The 12462-nt window shown below is 44.9% G+C and overlaps 1 protein-coding gene across 1 annotated transcript in view; it reads left to right on the top strand.

Moving 5' to 3' along the window:
• The first annotated feature begins 5411 nt into the window (after positions 1-5411).
• RPA2 (replication protein A2) overlaps positions 5412-12462 on the top strand; it is a 27494-nt gene continuing 20443 nt past the window's right edge. Inside the window, exons 1-4 of the mRNA XM_083173423.1 lie at positions 5412-5673; positions 7693-7799; positions 9225-9326; positions 10730-10843. Coding sequence (XP_083029549.1) covers positions 5658-5673; positions 7693-7799; positions 9225-9326; positions 10730-10843 — 339 coding nt within the window. The 5' untranslated portion in view covers positions 5412-5657. The remainder of the gene's footprint in view (positions 5674-7692; positions 7800-9224; positions 9327-10729; positions 10844-12462) is intronic.

Raw genomic sequence — 12462 nt, 5'->3', positions numbered from 1 at the left:
TGTAAAAATAGGAACAAACTGAAAATATGCACAGAAGACACAATTTCTGTACCCTTAAAAATATTCTTTAATAACTAGTCCAATATTGTGCATTAATAAATCTGCCCCTTAGCCTTGATTGCCATGGCCTGAATTAAATGGGGTAATTCAAATGTTTTATCGCACACAAATTCTTTGATCGGCATTACTCATAATTTGATGTTTTTTGTGCTGATCACGCCCATAAGTTTTGAGTTTAGCCACTTTGAAGGCTAAACCCAACCACAGAGACTCTTTTCGCACATTTCTGTTTACAGGCACATGGAGCCGTGTGCTGAAATATGTCTACCCACAGCTAATCTGTGCTGAAATATGTCTACCCACAGCTAATCACAGCAACAATTGAATTGCTCCATTTGGCGCCATCTAGTGGCAGCTGTGGAGAGAAACAATTTAATTCCCCCAATGTATTACAGTTGATTCTATTTTTTTTTTTACACATAAGGTGCGTACACACAGGGGCGATTATTGCAAATAACGCTGGAAATATGGTCGCTGAGCGACCATATTGCCAGTGATGGGAGTGTGCACCGGCGATAAATCGCTGAGTGCGCGCTCCCGTTTTCAGCCCCTGAATGGTCGCTGGCATGCTCCTCCGACCAGCGACTTCCACTGCCTCTTCTCCCGGCAGTGTGACATTTTCATCTGCGACCATCTCTGGTCGCAGATGAAAACGGGACACTGAGCAATATGATTGCTGAGCAATATATTGCTGAGCAATATATTGCCAGCGATCATATTGCCCCGTGTGTACGCACCTTTATAAAATGCAATTTATACCCCCGCCCCAAGCTTTTTGCACATCTTTGAATTTATATAAATATGTAAATGCTCTTCTGTAAACTATTGGCTAGTCTATTCTTTTTCTGTGAGAAGTGCTCTGTATTGTTAATAAAGTCAGTTTGTTCAATGAATGTAACTAATAAACATGGCTTTAGTGCAGCTTTACATAATGACAGCATAAGGTGACCCTCATTTATGAATTGTACTAATTTTGGGCCAGAGTGCCAAACTGCCTACAGCAGACATGTCCAAAGTCAGGCCCGGGGGCCAATTGCGGCCCGTGCTGTCATTTCAAGCGGCCCGCAGCCTACAGCTGGAAGCGGGCAGAGCATCAGATGTGGGAAGCACAGCACAGGACACTAAAAGGTGGGGCCCTGGCGAGCACGCCTTTACCTTGCTGTCTGCTGCAGTGAGGAGGTGCAGGCCGCCACAGTCAGATGTGTTTGGCATCCTACCCCTGCTGCTGCAATCGTATATCACCCTACTCCACAATCACAGTGTCAGCAGTGTGTGGGGAGGGGGTGCAGCAAGGGGGAAGCTTGCGCCCATAACATGCAGAGTGGAGGAGGGCAGCAGCGGGAGCCCAAGCATCTCCTGTCCTTGCAGTGCCTGCTTTGCCTCTCCTTCCTCTGGCTCACACAAGGGGCTGGGAAACATACAGAGAAGGGAGGGGGCAGAGTGGGGGACATACAGTGAAGGAGGGTCAGGCTGGGGGACATACAGTGAATGGAGGCAGTGATGGCCATTCAGAGAAGGGGGAGCAGGGGAAGGCTGGGGGACATACAGTGAATGGGGGCAGAGTGGGGTACATAGTGAATGGGGGTCATACAGTGATTGGGAGTCATACAGTGAAGGAGTGTCAGGCTTGGGGACATACAATGAATGGAGGCACTTATGGACATTAAGAGAAGGGGGGCAGGCTGGGGAACATAGAGTGAATGGGGGCAGAGTGGGGGACTATTCTGATGTGATTAATGATTCAAAGAATGTCAGGCTGAATGGTCGGCCCCCACACATTTACACTTCACCAAATCTGGCCCTCGTCGCAAAAAGTTTGGACACCCCTGGCCTAGAGCATGTCAAGGTTTTCATGTATTCAAAAAATGTTAATAAAACATATTTATAAAATTAAGGTTAACATGTAATAGATTGACGGGGTCAAAATGTCAAAATAAAAAAGGTAAACACATGCCAAGTTTGACATGAGTATTTTGTGATTTTCTTTTTAACCGCCATCCATATAGGATGTCGACATTTGCACCAATTTTCTTTTTTAACTCATGTCTACCTTTTCATGTGTATACCTTTTTCATGTTGACATTTTGACCCTGTTGACCTTTTGATTCTGTTGACCTTTTATCTTCTCTGCGACCTATTGCGTGTCAACCTTTTGGTGTAGAACTATTGATTGTATATCTAATCATTTACAATCGGAAAAAGAAGTGGGCTGGTAGTAGTAGTGGGGGGAAAAAAGCAGGCTGGGACTGTAGTGGTAAGCAGTGAGCCAGCTGAAAGCAGTGGTAGTTCAGATAAGGGGACAGGCTGGGTTTAGTATTGTGGGAAACAGGAGGGCAGCTGAGAGCAGTAGTGGGAAGCAGGGGCAGGCTAGAGTAGTGGTAGTAAGGACAAGGGGACAGGCTGGGAGTAGTAGCGTGGGAAGCAGGGGGCTGGGTGAGAGTAGTAGTAATAGTGGAAAGAAGGAGAGATGCTGGAGTAGTGGTAGTGGCGTGGGAAGTAGGGGGCTCGCTGAGAATAGTAGTAGGAACAAGGGACAGGATGTTTTAGCGGTAGTATGGATAATGGGACCGGCTGGGAGCATTAGGGGCATGGAAAAGCTCCCATGTCCTTCTCCTCTGACTCCTAGACAGTAGCACCAGCACACCATGCTCTCCACATGGGTCAACTAAGCTAATATCATCAATCCAACCCAGGGGACAGCTAGACCCAATCAACAGATACAGGGGGTTGGACAGATGGTGGAGGATGAGGAGGAACACCACTTGGCACTGGTGACAGCACTGATTAAAGTCAGGAACTTTTGGTGTTCTGCCTGCTGTGAAGCTGAGTCAAGTCAAGAAGGCATGCTTTGGGTGCATGCCTTAGATATTTGCTTAGTTTTCCTACGGCCAGTTCTGTGTTAAGAGTTTTGCAGCTGGGGTATTTCTATGGTTTGGATTAGGCTATGGTTAGGTTTATGGTTTGGATTAGTCTGCAGGGAGGGGAGGTGTATGGTTCAATTTAGGCTGGGTGGGGTGTGCATGGTCCAGGTTAGCATTCTAACTTTCTCCCTGCCCCACAATAACCCTAATCCTCCCTTCCCGCAAATAAACTATAAACTCCCTACCCTGGGTCTGCACCCTAACCCCCCCTTCTAAGTGCCTAACCCTCCCTGCAGCCTAACCCTATCAGGTTGGTGGCAGTCAGGATTCAGGCTTTGGCATCTCAGTTAATGTAGGGATTCTGCCACCAGTCTGGCCACGAGTCAGGATTCTGGTGCCAGTATTCTGATTGCAAGCATTCACACAGCCTAGATGTTACCCACATCCCTTATCAATGTAGTTATAACAGTCCTTCCTGGCCAAACCTGTTTCAAAGAATAATAGTCTATAAAATAATGTATAGAGATTGTCTTGGAACATTTCGAAAGGACCTTAAGGGCTGGGACATGCAAAGCCATATGGAAATGAGTAAATATGGTGCCCACTTAACATAGATTGCATATTTAATGCAATCTGGGTGCAATCTTACCACCCAGCCAGGATCACATTGCAATATGTGATCAAATTGTGCGGATGCATTAATTAGCATCCGCAGGGACAAGGGATCCAAAATGAGTCAGCCCCTACAATGTTCTAAGGGTGCTGCGAATGCATGATTAGCTTGATCGCATATATGCAGAGGCTACTTCTGGGGAAGGTTCAGAGGGAACCCGATGCAGGCTACAAATGTTATGTGTAGCCCATAGACTACAATGGGATACTATATTTTTAGATGGCGGTAGCTGCAGGGGCCAATATCGGGAATGATTGCATTCAGAATATTAGTAAATCTGGCAGCATCCCCCATAGAGACCTATGAGGGATGTGGCATACTTATCTATCTATCCGGAACGGCCAGGAGACTCATGAAAATCGAGTGGTGCTCCCAGCACCCTGGAAAGGTGGGCAAGTGTCCCTCTTTCTCCGCCAGCCCCTCTTGGCAGCCCACAATAGTACAAGTGGGTGGTCTGAGGGAGACCCAAATTGTGCTATATCACATCATTGTAGCCCTGCCTCCCTCTATATAGGCTGCGCTTTGAAAAATAGTATATACTATAGGTGATTGCATAAGAGTAATTTAATAGCAAGGAAAATGAATGCACAGAAAATGACACATTAAAATAAGAATCCACAAAATGTATAAACATTTTGGCACCCGCACTGGATCATATGAATATAAGTCCCATAGCGATGGACGTTTCCATATATTGGTATTTGTATTACCCCACTGGTTGCTGCTGGAGGGAGGAAATCTGAACAATGTCCCAGTCCATCCAATATAACAGTATCCTCACTAGGTATAAAGCATCAACATCCAGATATAGGCTCACGTCCAGTCACTTGTCCACATAATCCAGCAGGTGAAGATAGAGCCAGGTAAGGGAAATTCAAGACACTACTAACGCTTTTCGCTGCAGCACTCAAGCACTTTGTCAAAGGTGATTGTTTGTGCCACTGACTGAATTTTTGGAGGGAGGGGGCAGAATTACTCAAAAACACATTCAGCCATTTGTTCAGCAACCGGAAGTGACGTCCCGTATACGACTATGGAATGTGTGTTTTAGCTGGAAGTATAGGGCGGAGGAACCCAATCCGCCAGAAGTGATGCTTTCCTGTTCAATGGCATTACCTCCCAGGGGCAAACGCAGGATTTTCAGAAGGGGGGTTTCCAGAGGGGTCGGAGCAAAGCACGGAGATGGACACTTAGGTGACCCAGTATATGCCGGGTCACTTAAAGTATTATAGATAGACCAAATGCATATAAATAATAGTAATAAAAAATTGGGGCCCCTACCGATCCTCCAGTGGTAGGGGTGGGGGAAGATTTGAATTCTCTCAGCCCATAACCGGCTGGCCAGTCTTTTGAAAATATTTTTTAAAATTCTGCTGTCGCTTCCCACCCGGCCTCTGCCGCTACCAGCTTCCTGCACCGCAAATCACTGCTACCCAGCTCCCCTGCTATCCACTGCTGCTGCGCTCCATGGGAATTTGCATGCAATTTATCACATGTAAATACTCCCGGGCAAAAAGGCAATTTTGTCCTTAGGACAAATTAGAGTAGTGTATGGGGTCCTTTACATATCCCCTACCCTGCTGTACTAGCAACACAATAATGACAACTAGATCTTAATAACTTTATTAAAACAAACACATACGTGCATGCTCAGGGGTGCGTATGAAATGACACACGCAATCAGATTATAATGCAATCTGTCTCCCAGTAACCCAGTCCCATCCTAAACCGCGACCGACATCTATCGGAAGCGAACATGACGTCAGTTCCCGCCCGGCACTCCATAACAGAGGCGCACACTATCACAACAACCCGGTCAGAGTCCATCTACGTCACATCAGCGCCACGAGGATGCAGCGACAGTATGTGATGATGTATCCACGTAACGTGCAAGACAGGAAAGTGTGTGATTGGTCAGAAGAGGTTCCCGCGTTGTGGGAGATGTGCTGTGACTGGTGGCGGGAGACTCACTGTGGGTGGGCTCTCTGTTATTATACAGAGGTGTGAGCGCGCCAACGGATTGCTGGAGGACAGGCAGCGGATACGGCAAGATCCGGGGCACAATGTGGAACAATCATGGTGAGGGCTGGATGCCGGTATCTGCTATGTGTATATATATCACCATTAACGAGCGCAGCTAGATGTAATGATAACATACGCCACCCCGCCCTATTCCCTATGCGAAGCCACACACAACCCTAATCTCTGGCCCTATACTGACGTTTTCTGTCCTGCTATGACTACCGGAGCTGTCCTGCACATTGCTGAGGCTGCAGCTGTGAGCACCTGGCATTCATTGGTGCTTTAGGGGCACATTTATCATCCTGCCATTTAAAGGTGTGTGTCCTATAATAGGGGCTAAGGGAAAGATCTATCACAGGGGTGTTTAAACTATTTTGCTTTGATACCCCGTCAGTCAATAAAAATTATGGTACTTGTGTAGTTTCACGGCGCCACCACGCGCACAGTCTGTTAGAAACTTGGCAGCTTGCCAGACTCTGTGCTGCTCTAGCTGTTCTCAGCGCTACGTTACCAGCGTAGCGTGTGCGTGTGCCACTCTAGCTGTTCTCAGCGCTACGTTATCAGCGTAGCGTAATGTACACGCTACAATTGAGATGCTTTAGCGTCTGAATCCCGAGTCCTTGCAAGCCGCTAAGAAGGGGGTTATCTGGATTCAGACGCTAATGCGTCTGAATTTCGTAGGGTATAGGGGTGCACTGTAAAAACACTCCTAAACCTGTTCACAATGACACTAGTCGAAATAACAGCTGTCGACCTTGTTAATTCCACTATCCACACCAACCCGAAGTGTGGCGAGCGGCGGTGGTACGCGTCCTACGACCTTTTCATACCCCCACTATCCACGTCGGTGTGGAGTTGAGAATAGAAAGTGTGGCGAGCGCAGCGGATACCTGTGAAGCCCGCGAGGGGACGCGGATACCTGTGAAGGTATCCGCGTCCCCTTGCGGGGCTCGCCACACTTTCTATCTCAACTCCATGCCGACATGGATAGTGGGGGTATGAAAAGGTCGTAGGACGCGTACCGCCGCCGCTCGCCACGCTTCGGGTTTGCGTGGATAGTGGACTTAACAAGGTCGACAGCTGTTACGTCGACTAGTTTCATTGTGAACAGGTTTAGGAGTGTTTTGCACAGTGTACCCCTACACCCTACCAAATTCAGACGCATTAGCGTCTGAATCCAGATACCCCCCTTCTTAACAGCTTGCAAGGACTCGGGGTTCAGACACTAAAGCGTCTAAATTGTAGCGTGTACATTTCGGACACCCCCTTTGTCAGCGGTGCGCATTACTGCCTATTTCACTGTGGAACTACAAGTACCACAGTGACCTGTCAGCGCTGGGCAGCTGCTGCCCGGCACTATGCTGATAACGTAGCTTTACATATGGGAAGCAGCTACGCTGAGAACAGCTAGAGCGGCACGCGCACAGTTAAACAGAGCGTCTGGCAAGCTGCCAAGTTTCTGAGACAGACTGTGCGCGCGGTGGCGCCGTGAAACTACACAAGTACCAAAGTTATTACAGGACCTGAGCAAGATACTACTGAATGGCCGCAACATGTGTGGTCAGTGAAGTGACTGCTTTTGTGACGGAGGCAGTGGGTAATGGGGGGGACGGAAAAGGGTGACCTGGGGATGGAAGGAGCAGTGGGTGTTTATTTGATGAGTTACACCCACAGACACATTGGCCTGATTATCAGCAACATAGAGTCGTGACCCCATGCTGGGGTAGGGATGGCAAAAGTGCAACTGGCCATCGATAGTGTAAAACTATGCAATAGGTGGCCAGCGATAGTTTAGCACATCGATGGTCATCTATTATGTTTGAGTGATTGGCCTGTGGGCCAATCAAAATGTGCTCCGTGTCCCGGCACTTTAAAAATCACACAAAAAAAACAGCAAAACATCGGTTTTGTGATCAGAAAAGGAGGGGCTATGGAAAATATCCTAGAGCTCTATTGCACTCCTTCCGCCTTTGAATGTAATGATGACTAGATCTTGTCTGATGTTTTTTATTTCCCATATTTGGTCTCTGTTTTCTCTTTCTGATAGACACTTTTATTTCTCTCATTGCATATTAGGTGGTTTTGACGGAGGCTATGGTGGTGCTGGAATGGGAGGAGGTGGTTATACGCAATCACCTGGAGGTTTTGGATCCCCAGCACCCACACAAGGGGAAAAGAAATCAGTATGTTTTGAACTTTACGTCCATTTATTTTTAGTACAAAATGCACTGAAATTTAAAATGACATTTTAAAACTGTAAAATGAGCATATAGTGATATAGAGAATGGCTTCTTCTGGATCTATTGTATATAAACATGTCCCACACACTGGCCAACTAGCAGCATCGCTGATAAAGTTAACTTTGTCAGTGATGTCGCTGGTCAAACTGGAGAGTGTGTAAACACTGAATGATGATTACCAATATCATTCAATGACATCACCCTCTCCTCATACATGCTGTTGGCTACACAGCCAAAATTGACCTGCATGTTCAGCTGAGGGGTGGGAGAATGCATCAATAACTAAAGTGAGCATACATACTAAACCTTCCTTTTTTTTTTTTTTTTTTTTTATATATATATATATATATATATATAGATATATATATATAGATATATATATATATATAGATATATATCTATATATATATATATATATATATATATATATCTATATATCTATCTCAGTGATATCTTTTAAAATATTGTCTAGTGCAGAGGTTCACAAACTTTTTCGAAGCACAGCGCCCTAGATCAGGGGTAGCCAACTCCAGTCCTCAATAGCTACCAACAGTTAACGTTTTCCATTTCTCCTCATAGAATCACAAGTGAAGTATTTAGCACCACTTGTGGATCTTTTAAAATGTGTCGGTCATTAATGAGTGTACCTTTTGAGGTGAGCTGGAAAATATAAACTGTTAGCTCTCGAGGACTGGAGTTCTCTACCCCTGTCCTAGAGTATCAGGTTTTTTTTTTGTGGCACCCCTAGGCCAAAAGTTTCATATTAAGTACTTTAGAAAGAAATATAAAGTGGCAAATTACGGGGACCACTATTATTGAAATAGGAAAAGTTACTCAATTTGAATTTTAGACTTCATAGCCCCATACACACTAGACCAGTGGTTCCCAAACTGTCGTGGCACCCACTTGCAGGGGTGCCCTGGGTTGGTGATCCAGGATCAATTCAACTTATGTATGTATAATGTAATAGGCTAAACCAGCAACAGTGGCTTCCAATCATAACAAGTGGACAAACAAAAGCAAATCCTGTCGTCACCACATAACTGTACCGAAGGATGACATAAAAACACTAATTTTAGCAGGCTGCCAGGGACCTCTGCCAATCTCCACATTCAGCACAGATACTGTAAAGTTTGGTACACACTTTGGACAGTTCTTAAAATGTGTTTAAAGTGGTCAATTCATTAGTTCTTATTAGACAGACTAGTATGATTGTGAAATGTCTTTAGAGAAAGACATCATTTTCAAAGTCCTAATATATAAAAATCAGTATAGTGATAGTCTTATGCATTACTGACCGTGACACTTCAAGTGCATTATATTGACATAAGTTTAACATATTTAATGCGTTCTGTTTCTGTTGTACAGAGATCTAGGGCACAACAGATAGTACCCTGTACAGTATCGCAACTTTTGTCTGCTACCCAAAACGATGAGCTGTTCAGGATTGGTGAGGTGGAACTTTCTCAGGTGTGTATGTGGGTCCTTCAATTATATTTCCCATATAAAGACTCGAAAATGACACCCTAACAATACTATAACACATGAGAAAACCACAACTAACATTCTCAGTGCCAGATGTATCAAGCTTCAAAAGTGGTAAATTGGAGAGTGATAAACAGCCAATCAGCTGCTACCTGCCATTTTTTCAAACCCGGTCAGTGACATGGCAGGTAGGAGCTGATTGGCTTGTTGTTTATCACTCTACATGTTATCACTTTTTGAAGCTTGATACATTCGGCCCTTAAGTCTTAAAGGTTAAACAACTTTAACACTTTATAAAAGCAATACACAGAGAAACTCATAATGGGTTAGTCTCCTTCTTGTTTATTTCAATTCAGAACCTTCAGTCCTATTAAGATGTATCTGTGTACTTTGTATGTTAATGTTTAGTCTACCTAAATTCAGATGTAAAAAATTATTTTCTTGAAAGAAAACTTTGAATCGTTAGGGTTTTATTCAATTGTTATATTGTACCCAAACCCTTTTTAAAGGGGCAGGGGATTGCAGGGTGATGTTTAAATGATTGGATTGTTTTTATTATTATTTTTTGTGCTCCTTAAATAACCAGTGATTTTCTTGTTATCACTGCTATGCACACAGCTAAATCTGACCAAGCTAATGGGCGAGCTATGAAATGTACCATTTGAACAACGAATGAGTGATTTTTGCTTATTTCAACTTTCAACTGGCAGCCAAACGCGCCCTAGCATAGCTACAATTAAATAGCTTTGCTGGGCACCATCTAGTGGTTGTCGGCAAAAAAAAACTATTGAATACAGCCCTTAATGTTAGAATGCTTTAAAAACATGGTTGATCAAGGTTTGTCATATGTAGCAATGTTTCAGATTATTAATATAAAAAGCAAGCTTAAATTTTTTTTATTAAAACATTAATGCAATTTTTTTTAAGACTTTTTTTTCCCTATATCTTAATTGAAAGAAAACCGCATTGATTTAATAAATTAAATGTCTAAAGATGAAATTGCTGTAAAAAAACCAATGTGACTGTTGGAAGGGTTCCCGACTGTCAAAACGCCGACAGTCGGGTGCCCGATGGCCACCCGCTATTTTCTCTCATCCACGGCTCCCATAGAGGGAGAATAGAATAGGTGGCTCGTGCAGCAAGGGGCTTTTTTGCGCTCACCATGCTGTTTGAGTCCCTTACCACACCCGTTGGAAGCTTTGACTGTAAGGCATATGTACCTTTTGTTTGCAGCCGTATAGTCTACCAATGGGGTTTTTTCTGTCCCCTAAAATTCCACAAAATGGGTACACTTAATGTGAGCATGACTGTTCTTTGCTTCATACTGATTTACAGCTTGCAGTTCAATTTCTAATTTTTTTTTTCTCCTTTTTTTCAAATTTTGTCAGGTCACGATAGTTGGCATAGTGAGACATGCAGAGAAAGCGCCAACAAACATCTTGTATAAAGTAGATGATATGACTGCAGCACCAATGGATATTAGACAGTGGGTCGACACAGATGTAAGAACTTGAGGTTTTAGAAAACACAAATGTTGTTTGATTGTACAAAATAGTGATCTCCTTTATTGTAGGAAGTTATTTATATAGCACGCACATATTCCGCATCACTTTACAGAAAATATTTGAACATTCATACCATTTCCTGCCCCAGTGGCGCTTACAATCTAACACACACACACACACACACACACACACACATTCAGGATTAATTTCACTTTCATTCAGGATGGGGTACTGAGGTCTTATAACCTTGGGGATTAGAGGGTATCCGACAGGAGACAGGCACATAACATTTTCTTCAACCAGGGTGTGCTGGCTCCTCCCCTCTACATCCCCTTACTAGCCAGTTTTAGAAAATGTGCCCTCAGGAGGGGATGCACACTCCTGGAGCTCCAGAGAGTTTTTCTTCAATTTCTTTTAGTTTGTTATTTTCGGGTTGCTGTTTGGGCTTAACAGCTTCCCTGCGACGAGGGAAGCCAGGGGAAGGGACTGCTGCAGGCCTTTCAAGGAACCGAGCTGATCCCTGCTGCAGGTCCACCGACCTGAGAGGGTGCTGTTACCGCGGGCATTGCGCTGCAGCGAGCACACCCCCAGCTGCCGCACACCCCTGGCTCAGCCTGAAAACGTCGGTGGTGAATAATAACCGGGTCCCCTCAGTGGGGTACGCCGGTTTTATGTGCGGCATAATGGCGATGGCAGCGCGGTGGCCCTGCACAGGGATCGCGCGCAGATGTTTTACACTGCAGCCACGCCGACACACTGGATGCCAGGCATTGCCACTGGACCACCAGGGCATATACCGCTATGTGGGTAAACCCTTATGAAAGGTTCCCAGGCGCCAGTATAAATATTAGTATAGCCCTGGCGCCATTACAAGGGGCGGGGCTTTGCTCAGAGCGGGACCAGATAGCTCTGTGGGCGCCAACACTGCCTCCTGCTTCTCCCTGCTGCGCCATTACTGTATAATGAACACTCCTCAGGCAATGAGGTAGTGAAGGGAGTTATCTGCAGAACAGCAAAGTGTTTCACTGCTCCCTGATCTCCCTGCTGCGCAATTACTGTCAAATGAACACTCCTCAGCCATGAGGTAGTGAAGGGAGTTATCTACAGGACCGCAGAGTGTTTCACTACCTGCTTCTCCATGCTGCACACTGCAGCAAAACAGCAAAGTGATTTCAGTGCTTAATAACAGTTTATTGTGTATTATAATACTGTATGCATATTACTTGAAGGTATATGTGCTTGTAAACCAACTCCTCAGGGAGTTAAGGTTAAGAACTGGTCCCCTCGGGGTCTCTGAGTACTCCCCCACATGCTTGTTAAAGCTATACACACACAGTGTTAGAAGCTCACACATAGTTTCTATGCACTTCACACTGATTTATATCTGTATTTCACTGTGTATTCTGTGTCTTTGTGGGAAGGTTACAGTCTCCAGCATAGGGAGAAAGATAACCTCTGAGTAACCTCTGACAACGTTTGTACCTGGGCCACTTCACAAATTACTTTACAAAGCATGTTCCCACATCTCAGCATGCGTGGTGTGCTACACTGAGCGACCACAACAGGTTAATGGGACACTGCAGTCAGAGACTGCCTGGGCCTCTGGTATTAAAACA

The sequence above is a fragment of the Crinia signifera genome, chromosome 2 (assembly GCF_055691185.1).
Source record: "Crinia signifera chromosome 2, ASM5569118v1, whole genome shotgun sequence".
Lineage (NCBI taxonomy): Eukaryota > Metazoa > Chordata > Amphibia > Anura > Myobatrachidae > Crinia > Crinia signifera.
This window is presented reverse-complemented; position numbering and strand designations above follow the sequence as displayed.